Source organism: Pristiophorus japonicus, chromosome 20, assembly GCF_044704955.1.
Source record: "Pristiophorus japonicus isolate sPriJap1 chromosome 20, sPriJap1.hap1, whole genome shotgun sequence".
NCBI classification, from domain to species: Eukaryota; Metazoa; Chordata; class Chondrichthyes; family Pristiophoridae; genus Pristiophorus; species Pristiophorus japonicus.
This window is the reverse complement of record NC_091996.1, coordinates 88,521,356-88,548,531: the sequence shown is the minus strand read 5'-3', so window position 1 is coordinate 88,548,531 and position 27,176 is coordinate 88,521,356. Positions and strand designations below refer to the sequence as shown.

The 27,176-nt window shown below is 52.7% G+C and overlaps 1 protein-coding gene across 2 annotated transcripts in view; it reads left to right on the top strand.

Annotated features, from left to right (window-relative positions):
• The window catches only part of tfr2 (transferrin receptor 2), a 75,704-nt gene that overhangs the window by 34,750 nt on the left and 13,778 nt on the right, over positions 1-27,176 (top strand). For both annotated transcript variants that reach the window (XM_070863496.1, XM_070863497.1), the window contains exons 6-13: positions 12,873-12,984; positions 13,968-14,090; positions 16,099-16,215; positions 19,445-19,584; positions 21,227-21,405; positions 22,941-23,060; positions 23,689-23,771; positions 24,741-24,804. In XM_070863496.1, the coding sequence (XP_070719597.1) occupies positions 12,873-12,984; positions 13,968-14,090; positions 16,099-16,215; positions 19,445-19,584; positions 21,227-21,405; positions 22,941-23,060; positions 23,689-23,771; positions 24,741-24,804 (938 nt within the window). The remainder of the gene's footprint in view (positions 1-12,872; positions 12,985-13,967; positions 14,091-16,098; positions 16,216-19,444; positions 19,585-21,226; positions 21,406-22,940; positions 23,061-23,688; positions 23,772-24,740; positions 24,805-27,176) is intronic.

Genomic DNA, 27,176 nt, shown 5'->3' with positions numbered 1-27,176 from the left:
ACTGTAACACCGATATACCCCACACCCCTCACTGTAACACCGATATACCCCACACCCCTCACTGTAACACCGATATACCCCACACCCCTCACTGTAACACTGATACACACCACACCCCTCACTGTAACACTGATATACCCCACACCCCTCACTGTAACACCGATATACCCCACACCCCTCACTGTAACACCGATATACCCCACACCACTCACTGTAACACCGATATACCCCACACCCCTCACTGTAACACTGATATACCCCACACCCATCACTGTAACACCGATATACCCCACACCCCTCACTGTAACACCGATATACCCTACACCCCTCACTGTAACACCAATATACCCCACACCCCTCACTGTAACACCGATATACCCCACACCCCTCACTGTAACACCGATATACCCCACACCCCTCACTGTAACACCGATATACCCCACACCCCTCACAGTAACACCGATATACACCACACTCCTCACTGTAACACACTGATATACCCCACACCCCTCACTGTAACACACTGATATACCCCACACGCCTCACTGTAACACACTGATATACCCCACACCCCTCACTGTAACACACTGATATACTCCACACCCCTCACTGTAACACCCATATACCCCACACCCCTCACTGTAACACCGATATACCCCACACCCCTCACTGTAACACTGATATACCCCACACCCCTCACTGTAACACTGATACACACCACACCCCTCACTGTAACACCGATATACCCCACACCCCTCACTGTAACACCGATATACCCCACACCGCTCACTGTAACACCGATATACCCCACACCCCTCACTGTAACACCGATATACCCCACACCCCTCACTGTAACACCGATATACCCCACACCCCTCACTGTAACACCGATATACCCCACACCCCTCACTGTAACACCGATATACCCCACACCCCTCACTGTAACACTGATACACACCACACCCCTCACTGTAACACCGATATACCCCACACCCCTCACTGTAACACCGATACACACCACACCCCTCACTGTAACACCGATATACCCCACACCCCTCACTGTAACACCGATATACCCCACACCCCTCACTGTAACACCGATATACCCCACACCCCTCACTGTAACACCGATATACCCCACACCCCTCACTGTAACACCGATATACCCCACACCCCTCACTGTAACACCGATATACCCCACACCCCTCACTGTAACACCGATATACCCCACACCCCTCACTGTAACACTGATATACCCCACACCCCTCACAGTAACACCGATATACACCACACTCCTCACTGTAACACACTGATATACCCCACACCCCTCACTGTAACACACTGATATACCCCACACGCCTCACTGTAACACACTGATATACCCCACACCCCTCACTGTAACACACTGATATACCCCACACCCCTCACTGTAACACCCATATACCCCACACCCCTCACTGTAACACCGATATACCCCACACCCCTCACTGTAACACCGATATACCCCACACCCCTCACTGTAACACCGATATACCCCACACCCCTCACTGTAACACCGATATACCCCACACCCATCACTGTAACATCGATATACCCCACACCACTCACTGTAACACTGATATACCCCACACCCCTCACTGCAACACCGATATACCCCACACCCCTCACTGTAACACACTGATATACCCCATACCCCTCACTGTAACACTGATATACCCCACACCCTTCACTGTAACACTGATATACCCCACACCCCTCACTGTAACACTGATATAACCCACACTCCTCACTGTAACACTGATATACCCCACACACCTCACTCGAACACTCTGATACACCACTCACTCATCACTGTAACACTGATATACCCCACACTCCTCACTGTAACATTGATATACCCCACACCCCTCACTGTAACACCGATATACCCCACACCCCTCACTGTAACACTGATATACCCCACACCCCTCACAGTAACACCGATATACACCACACTCCTCACTGTAACACACTGATATACCCCACACCCCTCACTGTAACACACTGATATACCCCACACGCCTCACTGTAACACACTGATATACCCCACACCCCTCACTGTAACACACTGATATACCCCACACCCCTCACTGTAACACCCATATACCCCACACCCCTCACTGTAACACCGATATACCCCACACCCCTCACTGTAACACCGATATACCCCACACCCCTCACTGTAACACCGATATACCCCACACCCCTCACTGTAACACCGATATACCCCACACCCATCACTGTAACATCGATATACCCCACACCCCTCACTGTAACACTGATATACCCCACACCCCTCACTGCAACACCGATATACCCCACACCCCTCACTGTAACACACTGATATACCCCATACCCCTCACTGTAACACTGATATACCCCACACCCTTCACTGTAACACTGATATACCCCACACCCCTCACTGTAACACTGATATAACCCACACTCCTCACTGTAACACTGATATACCCCACACACCTCACTCGAACACTCTGATATACCACTCACTCATCACTGTAACACTGATATACCCCACACTCCTCACTGTAACATTGATATACCCCACACCCCTCACTGTAACACTGATATACCCCACATCCCTCACTGCAACACTGATATACCTCACACCCCTCACTGTAACGCTGATATACCCCACACCCCTCACTGTAACGCTGAAATACCCCGCATCCCTTCACTGTAACACTGATATACCCTACACCCCTCACTGTAACACTTATAAACCCCACACCCCTCACTGTAACACTGATATACCGCACACCCCTCATTGTTATACCCCACACCCTTCACTGTCACACTGATATACCCCACACACTTCACTGTAACACTGATATACCCCACACCACTCAATGTAACACTGATATATTGCACACCCCTCACTGTAACACTGATATACCCGACACCCCTCGCTGTACACTGATATACCCCACACCCCTCACTGTAACACTGATATACCCCACACCCCACACTGTAACACTGATATATCCCACACCCCTCACTCTAAAACTGATACACCCCACACCCTTCACTGTAACACTGATATACCCCACACCCCTCACAGTAACATTGATATACCCCACACCCCTCACTGTAACACTGATATACCCCACACCTCTCCATGAAACACTGATATACCCCACACCCCTCACTGTAACACTGATATACCCCACACCCCTTACTGTAACACTGATATACCCCACACCCCTCACTGTAACAGTGATATACCCCACACCCCTCACTGTAACACTGATATACCCCGCATCCCCTCACTGTAACACTGATATACCCCACACCCCTTACTGTAACACTGATATACGCCACACCCGCCACTGCAACACTGATATACGTCGCGCCCCTCACTGTAACACTGAAATACCCCGCATCCCCTCACTGTAACACTTATATATCCCACACCCCTCACTGTAACACTGTTATACCCCACACCCTTCACTGTAACACTGATATACCCCACACCCCTCACTGTAACACTGCTATACTCCACACCCTTCACTGTAACACCGATATACCCCACACCCCTCACTGTAACACCGATATAACCCACACCCCTCACTGTAACACCGATATACCCCACACCCCTCACTGTAACACCGATATACCCCACACCCCTCACTGTAACACCGATATACCCCACACCCCTCATTGTAACACCGATATACCCCACACCCCTCACTGTAACACCGATATACCCCACACCCCTCACTGTAACACCGATATACCCCACACCCCTCACTGTAACACCGATATACCCCACACCCCTCACTGTAACACTGATATGCCCCACACCCCTCACAGTAACACCGATATACACCACACTCCTCACTGTAACACACTGATATACCCCACACCCCTCACTGTAACACACTGATATACCCCACACGCCTCACTGTAACACACTGATATACCCCACACCCCTCACTGTAACACACTGATATACCCCACACCCCTCACTGTAACACCCATATACCCCACACCCCTCACTGTAACACCGATATACCCCACACCCCTCACTGTAACACCGCTATACCCCACACCCCTCACTGTAACACCGATATACCCCACACCCCTCACTGTAACACTGATATACCCCACACCCCTCACTGCAACACCGATATACCCCACACCCCTCACTGTAACACACTGATATACCCCATACCCCTCACTGTAACACTGATATACCCCACACCCTTCACTGTAACACTGATATACCCCACACCCCTCACTGTAACACTGATATAACCCACACTCCTCACTGTAACACTGATATACCCCACACACCTCACTCGAACACTCTGATATACCTTCTCACTCATCACTGTAACACTGATATACCCCACACTCCTCACTGTAACATTGATATACCCCACACCCCTCACTGTAACACTGATATACCCCACATCCCTCACTGCAACACTGATATACCTCACACCCCTCACTGTAACGCTGATATACCCCACACCCCTCACTGTAACACTGAAATACCCCGCATCCCTTCACTGTAACACTGATATACCCTACACCCCTCACTGTAACACTTATAAACCCCACACCCCTCACTGTAACACTGATATACCGCACACCCCTCATTGTTATACCCCACACCCTTCACTGTCACACTGATATACCCCACACACTTCACTGTAACACTGATATACCCCACACCACTCAATGTAACACTGATATATTGCACACCCCTCACTGTAACACTGATATACCCGACACCCCTCGCTGTACACTGATATACCCCACACCCCTCACTGTAACACTGATATACCCCACACCCCACACTGTAACACTGATATATCCCACACCCCTCACTGTAAAACTGATACACCCCACACCTCTCCATGAAACACTGATATACCCCACACCCCTCACTGTAACACTGATATACCCCACACCCCTCACTGTAACACTGATATACCCCACACCCCTCACAGTAACATTGATATACCCCACACCCCTCACTGTAACACTGATATACCCCACACCTCTCCATGAAACACTGATATACCCCACACCCCTCACTGTAACACTGATATACCCCACACCCCTTACTGTAACACTGATATACCCCACACCCCTCACTGTAACAGTGATATACCCCACACCCCTCACTGTAACACTGATATACCCCGCATCCCCTCACTGTAACACTGATATACCCCACACCCCTTACTGTAACACTGATATACGCCACACCCGCCACTGCAACACTGATATACGTCGCGCCCCTCACTGTAACACTGAAATACCCCGCATCCCCTCACTGTAACACTTATATATCCCACACCCCTCACTGTAACACTGATATACCTCACACCCCTCACTGTAACACTGATATACCCCACACCCCTCACTGTAACACTGCTATACCCCACACCCCTCACTGTAACACTGATATACACCACACCCCTCACTGTAACACTGATATACGCCACACCCCTCACTGTAACACTGATATACCCCATACCCCTCACTGTAACACTGATATACCCCATACCCCTCACTGTAACACTGATATACCCCACACCCCTCACTCTAACACTCTGATATACCCCACAACCCTCACTGTAACACTGATATACCCCTCACTCCTCACTGTAACACTGATATATCCCACACCCCTCACTGTAACACTGATATGCCACACACCCCTCACTGTAACACATTGATATACCCTACACCCCTCACTGTAACACTCTGATATACCACACACACCTCACTGTAACACTGATATACCCCACACCCCTCACTCGAACACTCTGATATACCACTCACTCATCACTGTAACACTGATATACCCCACACTCCTCACTGTAACATTGATATACCCCACACCCCTCACTGTAACACTGATATACCCCACATCCCTCACTGCAACACTGATATACCTCACACCCCTCACTGTAACGCTGATATACCCCACACCCCTCACTGTAACACTGATATACCCCACACACCTCACTCGAACACTCTGATATACCACTCACTCATCACTGTAACACTGATATACCCCACATCCCTCACTGCAACACTGATATACCTCACACCCCTCACTGTAACGCTGATATACCCCACACCCCTCACTGTAACACTGAAATACCCCGCATCCCTTCACTGTAACACTGATATACCCTACACCCCTCACTGTAACACTTATAAACCCCACACCCCTCACTGTAACACTGATATACCGCACACCCCTCATTGTTATACCCCACACCCTTCACTGTCACACTGATATACCCCACACACTTCACTGTAACACTGATATACCCCACACCACTCAATGTAACACTGATATATTGCACACCCCTCACTGTAACACTGATATACCCGACACCCCTCGCTGTACACTGATATACCCCACACCCCTCACTGTAACACTGATATACCCCACACCCCACACTGTAACACTGATATATCCCACACCCCTCACTGTAAAACTGATACACCCCACACCTCTCCATGAAACACTGATATACCCCACACCCCTCACTGTAACACTGATATACCCCACACCCCTCACTGTAACACTGATATACCCCACACCCCTCACAGTAACATTGATATACCCCACACCCCTCACTGTAACACTGATATACCCCACACCTCTCCATGAAACACTGATATACCCCACACCCCTCACTGTAACACTGATATACCCCACACCCCTTACTGTAACACTGATATACCCCACACCCCTCACTGTAACAGTGATATACCCCACACCCCTCACTGTAACACTGATATACCCCGCATCCCCTCACTGTAACACTGATATACCCCACACCCCTTACTGTAACACTGATATACGCCACACCCGCCACTGCAACACTGATATACGTCGCGCCCCTCACTGTAACACTGAAATACCCCGCATCCCCTCACTGTAACACTTATATATCCCACACCCCTCACTGTAACACTGATATACCTCACACCCCTCACTGTAACACTGATATACCCCACACCCCTCACTGTAACACTGCTATACCCCACACCCCTCACTGTAACACTGATATACCCCATACCCCTCACTGTAACACTGATATACCCCATACCCCTCACTGTAACACTGATATACCCCACACCCCTCACTCTAACACTCTGATATACCCCACAACCCTCACTGTAACACTGATATACCCCTCACTCCTCACTGTAACACTGATATATCCCACACCCCTCACTGTAACACTGATATGCCACACACCCCTCACTGTAACACATTGATATACCCTACACCCCTCACTGTAACACTCTGATATACCACACACACCTCACTGTAACACTGATATACCCCACACCCCTCACTGTAACACTGATATACTCCACACCCCTCACTGTAACACTGATATACCCCACACACACCTCACTGTAACACTGATACACACCACACCCCTCACTGTAACACTGATATACCCGACACCCCTCACTGTAACACTCTGATATACCCCACACCCCTCACTGTAACACTGATATACCCCACACCCCTCACTGTAACACTGATATACCCCACACTCCTCACAGTAACACACTGATATACCCCACACCCCTTACTGTAACACTGATACACACCACACCCCTCACTGTAACACTGATATACCCTACACCCCTCACTGTAACACTCTGATATACCCCACACCCCTCACTGTAACACTGATATAGCCCACACCCCTCACTGTAGCACTGATATACCCCACACTCCTCACTGTAACACTGATATACCCCACACCTCTCACTGTAACACTGATATAGCCCACACCCTTCACTGTTACACTGATATACCCCACACCCCACACTGTAACACTGATATACCCCACACTCCTCACTGTAACACACTGATATACCCCACACTCCTCACTGTAACACACTGATATACCCCACACCCCTCACTGTAACACTGATATACGCCACACCCGGCACTGCAACACTGATGTACCTCGCGCCCCTCACTGTAACACTGAAATACCCCGCATCCCCTCACTGTAACACTGATATACCGCACACCCCTCACTGTTATACCCCACACCCTTCACTGTAACAATTATATACCCCACACACTTCACTGTAACACTGATATACCCCACACCCCTCACTGTAACACTTATATACCCCACACCCCTCACTGTAACACTTATATACCCCACACCCCTCATTGTAACACTGATATATCGCACACCCCTCACTGTAACACTGATATACCCGACACCCCTCGCTGTAACACTGATATACCCCACACCCCTCACTGTAACACTGATATACCCCTCACTGCAACACTGATATACCTCACACCCCTCATTGTAACACTGATATACTCCACACCCCTCACTGTAACACTGATATACCCCACACCTCTCACTGTAACACTGATATACTCCACACCCCTCACTGTAACACTGATATACCCCACACCGCTTACTGTAACACTGATATACCCCACACCCCTCACTGTAACACTGATATACCCCACACCCCTCACTGTAACACCGATATACCCCACACCCCTCACTGTAACACCGATATACCCTACACCCGTCACTGTAACACCGATATAACCCACACCCCTCACTGTAACACCGATATACCCCACACCCCTCACTGTAACACCGATATACCCCACACCCCTCACTGTAACACTGATATACCCCACACCCCTCACAGTAACACCGATATACACCACACTCCTCACTGTAACACACTGATATACCCCACACCCCTCACTGTAACACACTGATATACCCCACACGCCTCACTGTAACACACTGATATACCCCACACCCCTCACTGTAACACACTGATATACCCCACACCCCTCACTGTAACACCCATATACCCCACACCCCTCACTGTAACACCGATATACCCCACACCCCTCACTGTAACACCGATATACCCCACACCCCTCACTGTAACACCGATATACCCCACACCCCTCACTGTAACACCGATATACCCCACACCCATCACTGTAACACCGATATACCCCACACCCCTCACTGTAATACTGATATACCCCACACCCCTCACTGTAACACCGATATATCCCACACCCCTCACTGTAACACCGATATACCCCACACACCTCACTGTAACACCGATATACTCCACACCCCTCACTGTAACACCAATATACCCCACACCCCTCACTGTAACACACTGATATACCCCATACCCCTCACTGTAACACTGATATACCCCACACCCTTCACTGTAACACTGATATACCCCACACCCCTCACTGTAACACTGATATAACCCACACTCCTCACTGTAACACTGATATACCCCACACACCTCACTCGAACACTCTGATATACCACTCACTCATCACTGTAACACTGATATACCCCACACTCCTCACTGTAACATTGATATACCCCACACCCCTCACTGTAACACTGATATACCCCACATCCCTCACTGCAACACTGATATACCTCACACCCCTCACTGTAACGCTGATATACCCCACACCCCTCACTGTAACACGGAAATACCCCGCATCCCTTCACTGTAACACTGATATACCCTACACCCCTCACTGTAACACTTATAAACCCCACACCCCTCACTGTAACACTGATATACCGCACACCCCTCATTGTTATACCCCACACCCTTCACTGTCACACTGATATACCCCACACACTTCACTGTAACACTGATATACCCCACACCACTCAATGTAACACTGATATATTGCACACCCCTCACTGTAACACTGATATACCCGACACCCCTCGCTGTACACTGATATACCCCACACCCCTCACTGTAACACTGATATACCCCACACCCCACACTGTAACACTGATATATCCCACACCCCTCACTGTAAAACTGATACACCCCACACCCTTCACTGTAACACTGATATACCCCACACCCCTCACAGTAACATTGATATACCCCACACCCCTCACTGTAACACTGATATACCCCACACCTCTCCATGAAACACTGATATACCCCACACCCCTCACTGTAACACTGATATACCCCACACCCCTTACTGTAACACTGATATACCCCACACCCCTCACTGTAACAGTGATATACCCCACACCCCTCACTGTAACACTGATATACCCCACACCCCTCACTGTAACACTGATATACCCCACACCCCTTACTGTAACACTGATATACGCCACACCCGCCACTGCAACACTGATATACGTCGCGCCCCTCACTGTAACACTGAAATACCCCGCATCCCCTCACTGTAACACTTATATATCCCACACCCCTCACTGTAACACTGATATACCGCACACCCCTCACTGTTATACCCCACACCCTTCACTGTAACATTGATATACCCCACACCACTCACTGTAGCACTGATATATCGCACGCCCCTCACTGTAACACTGATATACCCGACACCCCTCGCTGTAACACTGATATACCCCACACCCCTCACTGCAACACTGATATACCTCACACCCCTCACTGTAACACTGATATACCCCACACCCCTCACTGTAACACTGCTATACCCCACACCCCTCACTGTAACACTGATATACACCACACCCCTCACTGTAACACTGATATACGCCACACCCCTCTCTATAACACTGATATACCCCATACCCCTCACTGTAACACTGATATACCCCATACCCCTCACTGTAACACTGATATACCCCACACCCCTCACTCTAACACTCTGATATACCCCACAACCCTCACTGTAACACTGATATACCCCTCACTCCTCACTGTAACACTGATATATCCCACACCCCTCACTGTAACACTGATATGCCACACACCCCTCACTGTAACACATTGATATACCCTACACCCCTCACTGTAACACTCTGATATACCACACACACCTCACTGTAACACTGATATACCCCACACCCCTCACTGTAACACTGATATACTCCACACCCCTCACTGTAACACTGATATACCCCACACCCCTCACTGTAACACTGATATACCCCACACCCCTCACTGTAACACTGATATACCCCACACTCCTCACTGTAACACACTGATATACCCCACACTCCTCACTGTAACACACTGATATACCCCACACTCCTCACTGTAAACACTGATATATCCCACACCCCTCACTGTAACACTGATATACCCCACACCTGTCACTGTAACACTGATATACCCCACAACCCTCACTGTAACACTGATATACCCCACACCCCTCACTGTAACACTGATATACCCCACACCCCTCACTGTAACACTGATATACCCCACACCCCTCACTGTAACACTGATATACCCCACACCCCTTACTGTAACACTGATATACGCCACACCCGCCACTGCAATACTGATATACGTCGCGCCCCTCACTGTAACACTGAAATACCCCGCATCCCCTCACTGTAACACTGATATACCCCACACCCCTCACTGTAACACTTATATATCCCACACCCCTCACTGTAACACTGATATACCGCACACCCCTCACTGTTATACCCCACACCCTTCACTGTAACATTGATATACCCCACACCACTCACTGTAGCACTGATATATCGCACACCCCTCACTGTAACACTGATATACCCGACACCCCTCGCTGTAACACTGATATACCCCACACCCCTCACTGCAACACTGATATACCTCACACCCCTCACTGTAACACTGATATACCCCACACCCCTCACTGTAACACTGCTATACCCCACACCCCTCACTGTAACACTGATATACACCACACCCCTCACTGTAACACTGATATACGCCACACCCCTCACTGGAACACTGATATACCCCATACCCCTCACTGTAACACTGATATACCCCATACCCCTCACTGTAACACTGATATACCCCACACCCCTCACTCTAACACTCTGATATACCCCACAACCCTCACTGTAACACTGATATACCCCTCACTCCTCACTGTAACACTGATATACCCCACACCCCTCACTGTAACACTGATATACTCCACACCCCTCACTGTAACACTGATATACCCCACACCCCTCACTGTAACACTGATATACCCCACACCCCTCACTGTAACACTGATATACCCCACACTCCTCACTGTAACACACTGATATACCCCACACTCCTCACTGTAAACACTGATATATCCCACACCCCTCACTGTAACACTGATATACCCCACACCCGTCACTGTAACACTGATATACCCCACAACCCTCACTGTAACACTGATATACCCCACACCCCTCACTGTAACACTGATATACCCCACACCCCTCACTGTAACACTGATATACCCCACACCACTCACTGTAACACTGATATACCTCACACCCCTCACTGTAACACTGATATACCCCACACCCCTCACTGTAACACTGATATACCCCTCACTGTAACACTGATATACCCCACACACCTCACTGTAACACTGATATACCCCACACCACTCACTGTAACACTGATATACCTCACACCCCTCACTGTAACACTGATATACCCCAAAACCCTCACTGTAACACTGATATACCCTACACCCCTCACTCTAACACTGATATACCCCACACCAGTCACTGTAACACTGATATACCTCACACCCCTCACTCTAACGCTGATATACCCCACAACAGTCACTGTAACACTGATATAACCCACACCCCTCACTGTAACACTGATATACCCCACACCCCTCACTGTAACACTGATATACCCCTCACTGTAACACTGATATACCCCACACCCCTCACTGTAACACTGATATACCCCACACCCCTCACTGTAACACTAATACACACCACATCACTCACTTCTACCATTTTTACCCGCCCTCCCAGGTCTAGTGCCAACTACCTGCGGGTGGTCAATGCCAATGGGGCGCTCCACGATGACATGCAGCTGGACAACCAGGATGTGTACCTCGCGTACAGTCCGAAGGGAAATGTCACGGTAAGTGTCCTCGTACGGGGCACGGACATGACCGGGGTAGCGTTATGGGGACGACCTTTGACCTTTCACTTCTGCAACCTTGCATCCAAATGTCGATCTATCCCCGTGCTGTACCTGCCCTGGGAGTGTTTGTTGGGACAGTGTAGAGGGAGCTTTACTCTGTATCTAACCCCGTGCTGTACCTGCCCTGGGAGTGTTTGATGGGACAGTGCAGAGGGAGCTTTACTCTGTATCTAACCCGTGCTGTCCCTGCCCTGGGAGTGCTTGATGGGACAGTGCAGAGGGAGCTTTACTCTGTATCTAACCCCGTGCTGTACCTGCCCTGGAGTGTTTGATGGGACAGTGTCAAGGGAGCTTTACTCTGTATCTAACCCCGTGCTGTACCTGCCCTGGGAGTGTTGATGGGACAGTGTAGAGGGAGCTTTACTCTGTATCTAACCCCGTGCTGTACCTGCCCTGGGAGTGTTTGATGGGACAGTGTCGAGGGAGCTTTACTCTGTATCTAACCCCGTGCTGTACCTGCCCTGGGAGTGTTGATGGGACAGTGTCGAGGGAGCTTTACTCTGTATCTAACCCATGCTGTACCTGCCCTGGGAGTGTTTGATGGGGACAGTGTAGAGGGAGCTTTACTCTGTATCTAACCCCGTGCTGTACCTGCCCTGGGAGTGTTTGATGGGACAGTGTCGAGGGAGCTTTACTCTGTATCTAACCCCGTGCTGTACCTGCCCTGGGAGTGTTTGATGGGGACAGTGTAGAGGGAGCTTTACTCTGTATCTAACCCCGTGCTGTACCTGCCCTGGGAGTGTTGATGGGACAGTGTAGAGGGAGCTTTACTCTGTATCTAACCCCGTGCTGTACTGCCCTGGGAGTGTTGATGGGACAGTGTCGAGGGAGCTTTACTCTGTATCTAACCCTTGATCATTTTTTGATTCGGACAGAGTGGTAAAGTGAATAATCTGTGATTGTGCCACTGTCTATTGCAGGGCGGTCTAGTCTACGGCTATTACGGAAGAGACGAGGATTTCAAGAAACTAAAGGAATTGGGCGTCAGTGTCCAAGATAACATTGTCATCCTCCGCATTGGGAACATAAGCTTTGCAGAAAAGGTTGGTAGTCTCAAGTGTTTGCCCCTGACAGTACATTCCTCAGGTGGATATAAAAGATTTTGAAGAAGAGCAAGGGAGTTCTCCCCGGTGTCCTGGGGCCAATATTTATCCTTCAATCAACATCACAAAACCAGATTAACTCGGTCATTATCACATTGCTGTGTGTGGGAGCTTGCTGTGCGCAAATTGGCTGCCGCGTTTCCCACATTACAACAGTGACTACGCTCCAAAAGTACTTACTTTGGCTGTAAAAGACTTCGGGACATCCGTTGGTCATGAAAGGCGCTATATAAATGCTAGTCTTTCTTTCATGGACCCTACGCACTGTCACATGTGGATGGTCTTCCAGTTCTCTGTCTTATTGACTTTTAAAAGAAGGATTTTTACGTTCTTGATTTCAGATCCAGCGGAGACTGATGGGACAGAAGTATCCTCTCCCGGCTGGCCGTAAGAGGCTACGTGAAGTGTGTTGGGCAGGCCAATTCCTGTGGACCTGTGACCATCGCACTAACGCCCTCCCATTCGGGGCCTAATCGGTGATCCCATCGAGGGAGACTGCAGCAAATGTAAAAATACAGGCCTGCGGCACTAGAGGGCGCTCTTCTGAGGTTATAGTCACTACTCCAGGTGTGGACAGTGTAGAGGGAGCTTTACTCTGTATCTAACCCCCTGTACCTGCCCTGGGAGTGTTTGATGGGACAGTGTAGAGGGAGCTTTACTCTGTATCTAACCCCCTGTACCTGCACTGGGAGTGTTTGATGGGACAGTGTAGAGGGAGCTTTACTCTGTATCTAACCCCCTGTACCTGACCTGGGAGTGTTTGATGGGACAGTGTAGAGGGAGCTTTACTCTGTATCTAACCCCCTGTACCTGACCTGGGAGTGTTTGATGGGACAGTGTAGAGGGAGCTTTACTCTGTATCTAACCTCCCTGTACCTGCCCTGGGAGTGTTTGATGGGACAGTGTAGAGGGAGCTTTACTCTGTATCTAACCCCGTGCTGTACCTGCCCTGGGAGTGTTTGATGGGACAGTGTAGAGGGAGCTTTACTCTGTATCTAACCCCCTGTACCTGCCCTGGGAGTGTTTGATGGGACAGTGTAGAGGGAGCTTTACTCTGTATCTAACCCCCTGTACCTGCACTGGGAGTGTTTGATGGGACAGTGTAGAGGGAGCTTTACTCTGTATCTAACCCCCTGTACCTGACCTGGGAGTGTTTGATGGGACAGTGTAGAGGGAGCTTTACTCTGTATCTAACCCCCTGTACCTGACCTGGGAGTGTTTGATGGGACAGTGTAGAGGGAGCTTTACTCTGTATCTAACCCCCCTGTACCTGCCCTGGGAGTGTTTGATGGGACAGTGTAGAGGGAGCTTTACTCTGTATCTAACCCCGTGCTGTACCTGCCCTGGGAGTGTTTGATGGGACAGTGTAGAGGGAGCTTTACTCTGTATCTAACCCCGTGCTGTACCTGCCCTGGGAGTGTTTGCTGGGACAGTGCAGAGGGAGCTTTACTCTGTATCTAACCCCCTGTACCTGCCCCGGGAGTGTTTGATGGGACAGTGTAGAGGGAGCTTTACTCTGTATCTAACCCCGTGCTGTACCTGCCCTGGGAGTGTTTGCTGGGACAGTGTAGAGGGAGCTTTACTCTGTATCTAACCCGTGCTGTACCTGCCCTGGGAGTGTATGATGGGACAGTGTAGAGGGAGCTTTACTCTGTATCTAACCCCCTGTAACTGCCCCGGGAGCGTTTGCTGGGTGCCTGAAATGGATATTGCTGCCCTCCCTAGCACTGACGCCCCTCACATTCAACGCCACCCTGTCAGACTGTTAATGAGCCCGCAAATCCTTCCTCCACTTCTCAGTGTCCTCCCAGGGAACGGTGCGGAGATACAGGAATAATAAAGATGAGCCCTGCTGGACTGTTAAAGAGCCCGGAAATCTTTCCATTACTTCACAGATGGGCCTGTTGTCGCTGTGTTGTAAACTGGTCTGATTGTCTGCCCCCGACAGGTTGCTTTAGCCCAGCAGTACGGAGCAGTCGGCGTTCTGATCTACCCGGACCCTGCCGACATATCGCCGGACCCCAGGGGGCTCGGGCTATTCGGCAACATAGCCATCTCCGGACACGTAAGTGTGCGAAACCGAAAGGCTCCCTATCTCCCCCCCCCCGCCGCCCCCCATTCTCCGCGGGATCCGGAGTCTTAGTCAGAGGCCCCTCTGGAGTAACCGCCTTTAGTTCTGCGCCCCCGTTCCTCAGGGATGATATATCCGCCTCGGGGAGGGAGCAGAGCAGATTCACCAGAACCGATACCCGGGGCTGAAGGGCTTAAATTACGAGGGACAGCTCACATAGACTGGGCTTGTATTACCTCGAGTGTAGAAGATTAAGGGGCGATCTAATCGAGGGGTTTAAGATAATTGAAGGTGATAGGGGTAGATAGAGAGGAACGATCTCCTCTGGTGCATGGGTATCCAGAACAAGGGGGGGGGCGTCATCTTAATATTAGAGCCCGGCCGTTCAGGGTGATGTCTGGAAATGCCCTTGTTTCATTCATTCCTGGGATGTGGGCGTCGCTGGCAAGGCCGGCATTTATTGCCCATCCCTTAATTGCCCCCTTGAGAAGGTGATGGTGAGCCGCCTTCTTGAACCGCTGCAGTCCCGTGTGGTGAAGGTGCTCCCACAGTGCTGTTAGGGAGGGAGTTCCAGGATTGTGACCCAGCGACGATGAAGGAACGGCCGATATATTCCCAAGTCGGGACGGTGTGTGACTGGGAGGGGAACGTGGAGGAGGTGGTGTTCCCATGCGCCTGCTGCCCTTGTCCTTCTAGGGGGTAGAGGTCGCGGGTTTGGGAGGTGCTGCCGAAGAAGCCTTGGCGAGTTGCTGCAGTGCATCTTGTAGACGGTGCACACACTGCACTCCTTCCCACAAAGAGTGGTGGCAATCTGTAACTCTCTGCCCCCCCAAAAGGCAGTGGGCGCTTTGGGTCAATTGGAGCTTTCAAGACTGAGCTCGGTCGATTTCTGTCGGGCGAGGATACCGAGGGAGCGAATGGAGTTGCGATGGAGACCAGCCACGGAATCATCGGCCCCGATCTTGGTGGCCTCCGGCCTCCCCTCTCTGTGCCAGTTCCCCCTCGGGCTGGAGCGGGCAGGAGGGGAGTACCGCCGACACTGCCCGCTGGCGGCCAAGTGCCATAAGTGACCACTCGCCCGCCGAGCTGCCAGATTGGTGCGGGCGGGATTCGGGGCGAGAACAGGGTAAGGGCCGCCGTGTGGAGGCTGGTCTAACCCCGACGGTAAGTTCGATGGCCTGCAAAAAAAAGGTTCGTGAACATCTTGAAAAAAAATTTTGTTACAGCGACTTACCTGGATGGGGGTCCCCTGGAGATGTTCCCATGTATTTTGTTTTTTGCTATCATTTCCTATCTTCAGGTCTTCCCGCCCTCCCTGGGCCCCAACTCCATCCTCGGCGGCACTGGGGCCGACAAGCACCATTCTCGCCGAGATTGGGGGCTCCCGCCCGCTGCCACTCCTTATCATCATCAGAGGCAGTCCCTCGATTCCGAGGAAGACTTGCTTCCACTCTAGAAACATAGAAAATAGGTGCAGGAGCAGGCCATTCGGCCCTTCGAGCCTGCACCACCATTCAATATGATCATGGCTGATCATTCGCCTCAGTACCCCATTCCTGCTTTCTCTCCATACCCCTTGACCCCTTTAGCCGTAAGGGCCACATCTAACTCCCTCTTGAATATATCTAACGCACTGGCCCCAACAACTCTCTGTGGTAGAGAATTCCACAGGTTCCACAACTCTCTGGGTGAAGAAGTTTCTCCTCATCTCGGTCCTAAATGGCTTACCCCTTATCCTTAGACTGTGACCCCTGGTTCTGGACTTCCCCAACATCGGGAACATTCTTCCCGCATCTAACCTGTCCAATCCCGTCAGAATTTTATATGTTTCTATGAGATCCCCTCTCATTCTTCTAAACTCCAGTGAATATAAGTCTAGTCAATCTCTAAAAGTGAGTTGTCAGGTGACTGAACAGTCCAACACGGGAATTACAGACTCTGTCACAGGTGGGACAGACAGTGGTTGAGGGAAGGGGAGGGTGGGACTGGTTTGCCGCACGCTCCTTCCGCTGCCTGCGCTTGCTTTCTGCACGCTCGCAGCGACGAGACTCGAGGTGCTCAGCGCCCTCCCGGATGCACTTCCTCCACTTAGGGCGGACTGGTCTCTGGTACAGGGACTCCCAGGTGTGGGTGGGGATGTTGCACTTTATCAGGGAGGCTTTGAGGGCGTAAGCTGTTATTTTGCCGCCGAGCGGTACTGCCACCTCTTTTCGAGGGATTGTCCTGGTAATGTACCACCTGGTCTCTCGGTGGCCATCGGCAATCCTTTGGGCCCCGTAGAGCCTGACAGCAGAGGAGGAGGCCATTCGGCCCGTCAAGCCTGTGCCTCCCGCTGTGCTGTGAAATTCTCCAATGCTGCTCCCTCTGACCCTCCACAGCATCCGATGGCCCGAGGTTTTTAAACGATTGTTGGTCGCGTCACTCAGTCAATGTTCCAGCTCAAGCGCGGCTCAGTGGGCAGCACTCTCGTCTCCGAGTCAGAAGGTCGCGGGTTCGAGTCCCACTCCAGGGACCTAAGCACATAAATTCAGGCCGACACTCCCAGTGCAGTGCTGAGGGAGCGGCGAACTGTCAGAGGGGCAGTGCTGAGGGAGTGCAGCATTGTCGGAGGGGCAGTGCTGAGGGAGCGCCACATTGTCGGAGGGGCAGTACTGAGGGAGTGCAGCATTGTCGGAGGGGCAGGACTGAGGGAGCGCCACACTGTCGGAGGGGCAGTGCTGAGGGAGCACCGCACTGTCGGAGGGGCAGTACTGAGGGAGTGCAGCATTGTCGGAGGTGCAGTACTGAGGGAGCATCGCACTGTCGGAGGGGCAGTGCTGAGGGAGCGCCGCACTGTCGGAGGGGCAGTACTGAGGGAGCGCCGCACTGTCGGAGGGGCAGTACTGAGGGAGCGCCGCACTGTCGGAGGTGCCGTCTTTCGGATGAGACGTTAAACCGAGACCCTGTCTGCTCTCACAAATGGATGTAAAAGATCCAATGGCCACTATTTCGAGGCCAATATTTATCCCTCAGTCAACATAACAAAACAGATTATCTGGGTCACGATCACATTGCTGTTTGTGGGAGCTGGCTGTGCGCAAGTTGGCTGCCGCGTTTCCCACATTACAACAGTGACTACACTCCAAGTGTACTTCATTGGCTGTAAAGCACTTTGAGACGTCTGTCTGGTGGTCGTGAAAGGCGCTATATAAATGCGTCTTTTTTTCTCTGTCTCTCCCTCCAGGTTCATCTGGGCACTGGTGACCCGTTCACTCCGGGATTCCCGTCCTTCAATCACACACAGTTCCCCCCCATCGCCTCGTCTGCACTGCCCAAAATCCTGGCCCATTCCATCAGCGCCAATGTAGCGTCCAAACTCATGAGGTAAGCGGGTGCCCATGAAACCAAGCCCACCCCCAAACCCGCTCATACCAGGCAACACACGTCACCAGACATCTTGTTGTCAGCCGTGGCTCAGTGGGTAGCACTCTTTCTCGCCTCTGAGTCAGAAGGTCGTGGGTTCAAAAACCACACCAGGGACTGGAGCACATAAATCCAGGCCGACACAACCAGTGCAGTGCTGAGGGAGCCCCGCACTGTCGGAGGGGCCGTCTTTCGGATTAAACTTTGGCAGGTGTTAACATTTACAGGCGGTCCCCGGGAGTGTGTCAGTATTTGCAGGGGGTCCCCGGGAGTGTGCCAGTATTTGCAGGGGGTCCCCGGGAGTGTGCCAGTATTTACAGGGGGTCCCCGGGCGTGTGTCAGTATTTACAGGGGGTCCCCGGGCAGTGTGTCAGTATTTACAGGGGGTCCCCGGGAGTGTGTCAGTATTTGCAGGGTGTCCCCGGGAGAGTGTCAGTATTTACAGGGGGTCCCCGAGCGCGTGTCAGTATTTACAGGGGGTCCCCGGGAACGTGTCAGTATTTACAGGGGGTCCCCGGGAACTTGTCAGTATTTACAGGGGGTGCCCGGGAGCGTGTCAGTATTTACAGGGGGTCCCCGGGAGCGTGTCAGTATTTACAGGAGGTCCCCGGGAACGTGTCAGTATTTACAGGGGGTCCCCGGGAGCGTGTCAGTATTTACAGGGGGTCACCGGGAGTGTGTCAGTATTTACAGGGGGTCCCCGGGAGCGTGTCAGTATTTACAGGGGCTCCCCGGGGAGTGTGTCAGTATTTACAGGGGGTCCCCGGGGAGTGTGTCAGTATTTACAGGGATTCCTGGGGAGTGTGTCAGTATTTACAGGGGGTCCCCGGGGAGTGTGTCAGTATTTACAGGGGGTCCCCGGGGAGTGTGTTAGTATTTACAGGGGGTCCCCGGGGAGTGTGTCAGTATTTACAGGGGGTCCTCGGGAACGTGTCAGTATTTACAGGGGGTCCCCGGGAGCGTGTCAGTATTTACAGGGGGTCCCCGGGAATGTGTCAGTATTTACGGGGAGTCCCCGGGGAGTGTGTCAGTATTTACAGGGGGTCCCCGGGGAGTGTGTCAGTATTTACAGGGGGTCCCCGGGAGTGTGTCAGTATTTACAGGGGGTCTCCGGGAGTGTGTCAGTATTTACAGGGGGTCCCCGGGAGCGTGTCAGTATTTACAGGGGGTCCCCGGGAGTGTGTCAGTATTTACAGGGGGTCCCTGGGAGCGTGTCAGTATTTACAGGGGGTCCCCGGGAGTGTGTCAGTATTTACAGGGGGTCTCTGGGAGTGTGTCAGTATTTACAGGGATTCCTGGGGAGTGTGTCAGTATTTACAGGGGGTCCCCGGGGAGTGTGTCAGTATTTACAGGGGGTCCCCGGGGAGTGTGTTAGTATTTACAGGGGGTCCCCGGGGAGTGTGTCAGTATTTACAGGGGGTCCCCGGGGATTACATTCGAAAAGTACTTCATTGGCTGTAAAGAGCTTTGGGACGTCCAGAGGTTGTGAAGGCGCTATATAAATGCAGGTCTTTCAGTAACGGGGGAAGAAAAATCTGAAGCTTAAATAGCCCCAGGGTGTCCGCGGATTCTCACGGTCTGTTATTCTTTCCTTACCGGGCAGAAAGTTGCGCGGCATGGATGCTCCCCAGGACTGGATAGGTCGCCTCCCTCACGGCCAATACAGCCTCGGCCCCACCTTCCTGGAACCCGGCCAAAGGCTCCAACTGGGAGTCACCACACGCATGGTCTCCACCGTAATCAGCAATGTCTTTGGCTCCATCGAGGGCTTCGCGGAACCAGGTGAGCGCACGAGGGGGCTGAGGTGATTGACTGCTGGGATTGACGGTACCGGATGGGGGCAGCTCACCCCCTCCCCTCCCCCAACCCCCCTCACCATACATCCCCCTCTCCCCTCCCCCACACCCTCACCCCTCATCCACGCCTCACCATCCCTCCCCACTCCGTGTCCTAACTCGCACCGAGTCCCGCTCACCCATCACCCCCTGTGCTCGCTGCCCCCGTGTCCTAACTCGCACCGAGTCCCGCTCACCCATCACCCCCTGTGCTCACTGCCCTGTGTCCTAACTTGCACCGAGTCCCGCTCACCCATCACCCCCTGTGCTCACTGCCCCGTGTCCTAACACGCACCGAGTCCCGCTCACCCATCACCCCCTGTGCTCACTGCCCCGTGTCCTAACTCGCACCGAGACCCGTTCACCCATCACCCACTGTGCTCGCTGCCCCGTGTCCTAACTTGCACCGAGTCCCGCTCACCCATCACCCCCTGTGCTTGCTGCCCCCGTGTCCTAACACGCACCAAGTCCCGCTCACCCATCACCCTGTGCTCACTGACCCCGTGTCCTAACTCGCACCGAGTCCCGCTCACCCATCACCCCCTGTGCTCGCTGCCCAGTGTCCTAACACGCACCGAGTCCCGCTCACCCATCACCCTGTGCTCGCTGACCCCGTGTCCTAACTCGCATCGAGTCCCGCTCACCCATCACCCCCTGTGCTCGCTGCCCCGTGTCCTAACTCGCACCGAGTCCCGCTCACCCATCACCCCCTGTGCTCGCTGACCTACATTGGCTCCCGGTTAAGCAACGCCTCAATTTCAAAATTCTCATCTTTGTGTTCAAATCCCTCCATGGCCCTCGCTCCTCCCTATCTCTGTGATCACCTCCAGCCCTACAATCCTCCAAGATTTCTGCGCTCCTTCAGACATCTAGGCCCCAAAGCTCTGGATTCCCCTCCCGAAACCTCTCTCTCTCCCTTTCCTCCTTTAAGACGCTCCTTAAAAAATGCCGATTTGACCAAGATTTTGGTCATAGGTCCTAATGTCTCATTAAGCAGCTTGGTGTCCAACTCGTGCTGTACTTGCCCTGGGAGTGTTTGATGGGACAGTGTAGAGGGAGCTTTACTCTGTATCTAATCCTGTGCTGTACCTGCCCTGGGAGTGTTTGATGAGACAGTGTAGAGGGAGCTTTACTCTGTATCTAACCCCGTGCTGTACCTGCCCTGGGAGTGTTTGATGGGACAGTGTAGAGGGAGCTTTACTCTGTATCTAACCCCGTGCTGTCCCTGCCCTGGGAGTGTTTGATGGGACAGTGTAGAGGGAGCTTTACTCTGTATCTAACCCCGTGCTGTACCTGCGCTGGGAGTGTTGGATGGTCGCCTCTATCTGTGAATTAATGGCGTCACTAAACCTCGGTTTTCGAGCGCATTAACCAGAGCTGAGGACGGGAACCTGAAAGCTTGCCCGCTCCCAGTGGGTGTGAGAGATTCTCTGCCGACACCGCTCTCTGCACCTGCCGTTATCTCTTTCCTTTTGTTAACAGATCGATACATCATCCTGGGAGCACAGCGGGACGCCTGGGGCCCAGGTGCCGCAAAGTCGGGTGTGGGGACGGCCATTCTGCTGGAGCTTGCCCACGCGCTGTCCGAAATGGTGGCCAACGGTAAGGGAACCTCCAGGAAGGAGTCACGTCGGACTTTAACCGCTGCGGTGTAAACTGGCCATTGGGCCCAACCGCTCCATGCCATCTTCGCACGTGGCCTCCTCCCATCCGTGTCCCCCCTCCGTTGGGGAATGCCGGCCTGATGAGGGGCGACGAATCAATGTAACTTCGCTGATAGCAGTCGCCCAATCGGTGGTTCTGTCGGAGGGTCGCACACCTCGAAAAGTGTATCATTGTAATTGTACGGGGACGTGTTCATCGGAACCTTCCCCTGCATGCTTGAATAAATACCCGTTAACCGAGGTTTCGTTTGACTGATTCCGTGGTCGCTCTACGGACTGAGATACGGGCGGGTGTTGATTCCTTCTATCAGGGACTCCACCTTGAGGAAGACATGATTTCTTTTTGCCCCAACTATTGGCTCTCTGCTGCTCACCCGCAAGCCAAACCCGGCTGCCAGACGGAATCTCTCGACCAGAAGGAGATTAGGAAGGACAAAGTAGTGGAGGGTGGCTTGACCCCAGCTCTGAGTCCACACCGTCTGGGGGAGGAGGCACAGCTATTCGACACCGCTGACCCTCGCATTGCGTTGCTCCATCCTCTAATAACTGCGTCTTTTTCCCGCCAGGGTTCAGGCCTCGGCGAAGCGTGCTGTTCGCAAGCTGGGACGCCGGAGAGTTTGGCAGCGTTGGAGCCACAGAATGGCTTGAGGTAGGTGGGAGGGAGGGGCCAGGATTGGAGGGGAGGGGAATGGAATTAGGAGAGGGGCCGGGATTGGAGGGGAGCGACTGGTATGGTGGGGGTGGGGCCGGGATTGGGGGAGGAGCCTGGGATTGGAGGGGAGGGGCTGGAATTGGGGGGACCGGTATGGTGGGGGAGGGGCCAGGATTGTAGGGAGCAGCTGGTATGGTGGAGGTGGAGACGGGATTGGGGGAGGGGCCTGTATGGTGGGGGAGGGGCCGGGATTGGAGGAGCTCGGATTGGAGGGGAGGGATTGGAGGGGCGGAGCTGGGATTGGAGGGGATGGGCTGGGATTGTAGGGGAGGGGCTGGGATTGGAGGGGCGAGGTTATGATTGGAGGGGCGGGGTTCCGATTGGAGGGGCGGTGCTGTGATTGGAGGGGCGGGGTTACGATTGGAGGGGCGGGCTGTGATTGGAGGGGTGGGGTTATGATTGGAGGAGCGGGGCTGTGATTGGAGGGGTGGGGTTACGATTGGAGGGGCGGGGTTATGATTGGAGGGGCGGGGTTACGATTGGAGGAGCGGGGCTGGGATTGGAGGGTTGGGGGTTATGATTGTAGGGGCGGGGCTGGGATTGGAGTGGCGGGGCTGGGATTGGAGGGGCGGGGGATGGGATTGGAGGGGCGGGGCTGGGATTGTAGGGGCGGGGTTATGATTGTAGGGGCGGGGCTGGGATTGGAGTGGCGGGGCTGGGATTGGAGGGGCGGGGGATGGGATTGGAGGGGCGGGGCTGGGATTGGAGGGGTGGGGGATGGGATTGGAGGGGCGGGGCTGGGATTGGAGTGGCGGGGGATGGGATTGGAGGGGCGGGGCTGGGATTGGAGGGGCGGAGTGGGACTATAACCCTTTAAGACCGGCAGTGCTTATTATATGAAATGCCCTGTCTGCATCATCGAATGGCCAAGGCTCTGGCGTATTGACTCTCTGTCTCTGTCTGCAGGGTTACCTGACCATGATGCACCTGAAGGCAGCCGCTTACTTCAGTCTCGATAAAGCCGTCCAGGGTAAGAAGCAATCAGTAAATCCGTCGAGGAGATGGGGGGGTCTGGCAGGGGGAATGGGGCCTCCTCACCTGCGTCTGAGTGAATCCTGTTGGCCATTTCCCAACACACCCACCCCCCCAACCCTCCGACACAGCTGTCTGTGACTGCTGTACACGACGTTCGATCTCCCGCCCGCTCTCGGCGCTGCCTCAGGATTTTCCCAGAAGGCCGTGAGTGCGGGCCCAGCAACTGGAGCCATCCCAGGCCCCCTCACCTCAAATATCCGTCCCTGGGGGCATCCATTTGTTGTGGTGTCCCGAGAAATTGGCAGTGGTCCCTTGTGCCTAAAGGCCCCTTGGAGGCAGGGGTCTGCTGGGAGCAGGAGTCGGCCATTCGGCCCCTCGAGCCCCTGCTCCGCCATTCAATGAGATCTTGGCTGATCATTGACCTCAACTCCACTTTCCCGCCCGATCCCCATATCCCTTAATTCCCTTAATATCCAAAAATCCATCGATCTCTGTCTTGAATATACTCAACGACTGAGCCTCCACAATCCTCTGGGGTAGAGAATTCCAAAGATTCAACACCCTCTGAGTGAAGAAATTTCTCCTCATCTCAGTCCTAAATGGCCGACCCCTTATCCTGAGACTGTGTGACCCCTGGTTCTAGACTTCCCAGCCCGGGGGAAACATCCTCCCTGCATCTACCCTGTCAAGCCCTGGAAGAATGCTGAATGTTTCAATGAGATCACCTCTCATTCTTCAAAACTCAAGAGAATATCGGCCTAGTCTACTCAATCTCTCCTCATAGGACAATCCCCCCATCCCAGGAATCAGTCTGGTGAACCTTTGTTGCACTCCCTCTATGGCAAGTATATCCTTCCTTAGGTAAGGAGACCCAAACTGTACACAATACTCCAGGTGTGGTCTCACCAGGGCCCTATATAATTGCAGTAAGACGTCTTTATTCTTATACTCCCAAAGACCCCTAAAAATACTAGGTGGCCTCCTTCTCTAACCAGGGCCCACTGGGACCTCAGGCTTCGGAGTCCAATGGCTCTTGTTCCCCTCAAGCAGTCAGTAGACCCCTGGCGATCCCGACCCATAGTTGTAGGCCTATCAGGCCTGTAGTTAGGCTTCTGTTCCCTCCCCCCTCCAATTCCTCGATCAAGGCCATGCTTGCCTTGGGGCTGACACAGGAGGGGGAAGTGGGACCAGGCCGAACTACCAGCCTAGCCCAGCAAACTTTGGGGTGGGAGGGGCAGGCATCATTATCATCATAGGCAGTCCCTCGGAATCGAGGAAGACTTGCTTCCACTCTAAAAGTGAGTTCTCAGGTGACTGAACAGTCCAATACGGGAATTACAGTCTCTGTCACAGGTGGGACAGACAGTGGTTGAGGGAAAGGGAGGGTGGGACTGGTTTGCCGCACGCTCCTTCCGCTGCCTGCGCTTGCTTTCTGCACGCTCTCGGCAACGAGACTCGAGGTGCTCAGCGCACTCCCGGATACACTTCCTCCACTTAGGGCGGACTGGTCTTTGGCCCAGGGACTCCCAGGTGTCGGTGGGGATGTTGCACTTTATCAAAGGAGGCTTTGAGGGTATCCTTGAAACGTTTCCTCTGCCCACCTTTGGTTCGCTTACCGTGTAGGAGTTCCGAGTAGAGCGAGTGCTTTGGGAATCTCGTGTCAGGCATGCAAACGATGTGGCCCGCCCAGCGGAGCTGATCGAGTGTGGTCTGTTATATATGCAGACTATAGTTATACTCTCTGTGTAGTCACTGTATAGTTGCATAAGATGGAGACTTGTTACCTGATGTACTATCAATAAGGTTTACACTGTGTATATACCATGCTGGCACCACTAGAGGGTGCAACTGGTGGAGACCGGGGTTTCCTGCCCCTGTGGCAGAGGCTGTCCACCAGAGGGCACTGCGGTGGGAGACCTGAGGGTCACCTGCATAGGTGTGCAGGGCCCTGTATAAAAGGCTGCCCACCATGCATGTGCCTCACTCTGGAGTTACGAATAAAGGACCAAGGTCACTACAGTTTGAGCACAACACATTGCCTCGTGGTGTCATTCATAAGTGCATTACAGACACAACATGGTCAGTGCTTCGATGCTGGGGATGTTGGCCTGGACGAGGACGCTGACGTTGATGCGTCTGTCCTCCTGGGGGATTTGCAGGATCTTGCGGAGACATCGCTGGTGGTATTTCTCCAGCGACTTGAGGTGTCTGCTGTACATGGTCCACGTCTCTGAGCCATACAGGAGGGCGGGTATCACTGCAGCCCTGTAGACCATGAGCTTGGTGGTAGATTTGAGGGCCTGGTCTTCGAACACTCTTTTCCTCAGGCGGCCGAAGGCTGCACTGGCGCGCTGGAGGCGGTGTTGG